General features: G+C 44.8%; 1 protein-coding gene across 1 annotated transcript in view; it reads right to left on the bottom strand.

The window, feature by feature from the left end:
- Positions 1–868: 868 nt before the first annotated feature.
- The window catches only part of LOC113409540 (estradiol 17-beta-dehydrogenase 2-like), a gene marked incomplete at its 3' end in the record, with an annotated part of 3,698 nt that continues 1,894 nt past the window's right edge, over positions 869–2,672 (bottom strand). The window contains exons 2-3 of the mRNA XM_026663573.1: positions 2,098–2,337; positions 869–1,054 (exon numbers count right to left, since the gene is read on the bottom strand). Coding sequence (XP_026519358.1) covers positions 869–1,054; positions 2,098–2,337 — 426 coding nt within the window. The remainder of the gene's footprint in view (positions 1,055–2,097; positions 2,338–2,672) is intronic.

Below are 2,672 nucleotides of genomic sequence, written 5' to 3'. Positions count from 1 at the left end.
CATATTTTCCCTGTGGGTGCTCCGGGGCTGGAGCAAGACACAAGAAGTCATTCTTCCGCTCTACTCTGCTCTGGTTAGGCCTCAGCTGGAGTATTGTGTCCAGTTCTGGGCACCGCATTTCAAGAAAGATGTGGAGAAATTGGAAAGGGTCCAGAGAAGAGCAACAAGAATGATTAAAGGTCTTGAGAACATGACCTATGAAGGAAGGCTGAAAGCATTGGGTTTGTTTAGTTTGGAAAAGAGAAGACTGAGAGGGGACATGATAGCAGTTTTCAGGTATCTAAAAGGGTGTCATAAGGAGGAGGGAGAAAACTTGTTCACCTTAGCCTCTAAGGATAGAACAAGAAGCAATGGGCTTAAACTGCAGCAAGGGAGGTCTAGGTTGGACATTAGGAAAAAGTTTCTAACTGTCAGGGTGGTTAAACACTGGAATAAATTGCCTAGGGAGGTTGTGGAATCTCCATCTCTGGAGATATTTAAGAGTAGGTTAGATAAATGTCTATCAGGGATGGTCTAGACAGTATTTGGTCCTGCCATGCGGGCAGGGGACTGGACTCGATGACCTCTCGAGGTCCCTTCCAGTCCTAGAATCTATGAATCTATAAGAGTTAATTTCTCTAGAATGCTACTGTTTTTATCCCTATAAAACTCTTCTTCTTTATGGGTTGGTTACTGGAGGCAGTCACTGGACAAAACAGATGTTTCATTAAAGAGGCCTATAGATAATGAAATAATAAGCAGATATGGGACTTCTGAGAATTAGCAAACAGAGATATATTGACCAAAACCTTATTCAATATTTACATCAGGTAAATTCTAAATAATTTTTGGTACAGCACCATCAACTTGGAACTTTAGTTTAACTCACCTGCCATACTAGAGATATTAATTAGCCTTCCTTTGGATTTCCGAAGTAACGGTAAGAACATTTTGGTCACCTCTACATGCCCAAAGAAATTCACATCCATACACTGCTTGTAAACACTCATGGGCAGCAGCTCACCATCTGCAGGAAACCCCATGATTCCAGCGTTGTTGACAACACCCCATAACCCTGAGGAAGAGAAGGAAATGTACACTGCTGTTACAGAGTCCCTGCTGCCAAAGAAGATTAAGTAAATATAATTTCCCTAACAAAGAGAAAGCACGACTGTTAAAATGCCAGCTTCTAGTCTGAATGGCCAAAAACAAAGTTAGGATGCTGTGTAATTGTAGGTACATGCAGGGGTGAAAGTAAGATTGAAAACTTACCCAGTATGGGGGCCGACTTTCCCCCGAAGGGGCGGGGCCTCAGGCAGAAGGGGTGGGGCTGGGGGTCAGCATCTCCTAGCCAGCCCTTCCAGACTGCCTGGCCCGCACCACCCAGGGCTCCAGCGGCGATTTAAAGGGCCCGGGGCTCTGGCCACTGCTGCCGCTACCGCATCAGCGGCTGGAGCCCCTGGCCCTTTTAAATCGGCAGCCCTGGGGCAGCTGCTCCTTTTCTCCCTCCGCCCCTGTTGGCAGCCGTGGGGGGCAAAAGGGGCAGCGACGATAAAGCGCTGCTGCGGCAGTGCTTTAAGCAGGGTCCTTTGCTGCAGCAGCGCTTTAACGTCGCTGCCCCTTTTGTGCTCCCCCGTCGGCGGCCCTGCCACTAAGGACCCGGCAGGACTGCCGTCGGGGGGCGCAAAAGCGGCAGCAACATTAAAGCACTGCCGCGGCAGCACTTTAAAGTAAGGTGGTAGGGGCCAGTACCGGCAGCGACTTTTTACCGGTACCAGCGGCCACTTTTTACCGGTACACCGTACCGGCCTGTACCACCTTACTTTCACCCCTGGGTACATGTACCCACATTGCGCCTTTCCTCCTCTCGGCCCACTTGCTTCTTGTAGGTGGCACACTAGTGTCATTTGATAAGGATCCTGTTTTTGGAGTGCTCCATAAAGGAAAAGTCTCATCATTATAACAATATAAATATCCTTACTGGTACAGAGGTGGGGTGGGAAATGCAGAACACGCGCGCGCACACACATCAGGACACATTTTCAAACAGTGATGCAATGGAAGCCCCTTGCAAGAGGTATAGGCACACCACCCCATAAAATGTCACAGAAACGATACCTGTATTTTGCACCATCTCTGAAATTTTAAGATAGGCTTCCTTAATTTGTGCAGAACTGGTTATATCCAGTTGCAGGACACAAAGTCTCTGGGAACAGCTTCTTTTTAATTCTTCAGCCCCAGCTCCTTTTTCATTTAAGACACCAGCAAATACAACAAATCCTAAATTATCAAGGTACTTCGTCAATGCATGTCCAATCCCAGAATCACTTCCTGAAAGCACCAAAATCAGAAAGACACCTTAGGCAAAATAAAATACAAAAACTTCTTCCTAAACAGAGCTGTAAGAATGTTTGCTGCTGCTGTTAGTTTTTTTGGTTCACTGACGGTTTAGGAAAAATAATTGTTTTGAGTTGGTCTGAAATGATTTTTTTTTTTTTTTAATTTTCATTGAACTGAAACATTAAAAAACATTTGTTTGGGTCAAATGAAACATTTTGTTCGACCCTAAAAGAAACATTTGGTTTTGTTTGAGGTGCTGTTTTTAATCTTTCAAAATAAAATTAAGATAAAATGAAGCAAATTTCAAAGTGAAACATTTCATATTGGGTTTTTAATTATTATTGTTTGGTTTT

Source organism: Terrapene carolina, unplaced genomic scaffold, assembly GCF_002925995.2.
Source record: "Terrapene carolina triunguis isolate 2854851 unplaced genomic scaffold, T_m_triunguis-2.0 Scaffold33773, whole genome shotgun sequence".
Classification (NCBI taxonomy): Eukaryota; Metazoa; Chordata; order Testudines; family Emydidae; genus Terrapene; species Terrapene triunguis.
This window is presented reverse-complemented; position numbering and strand designations above follow the sequence as displayed.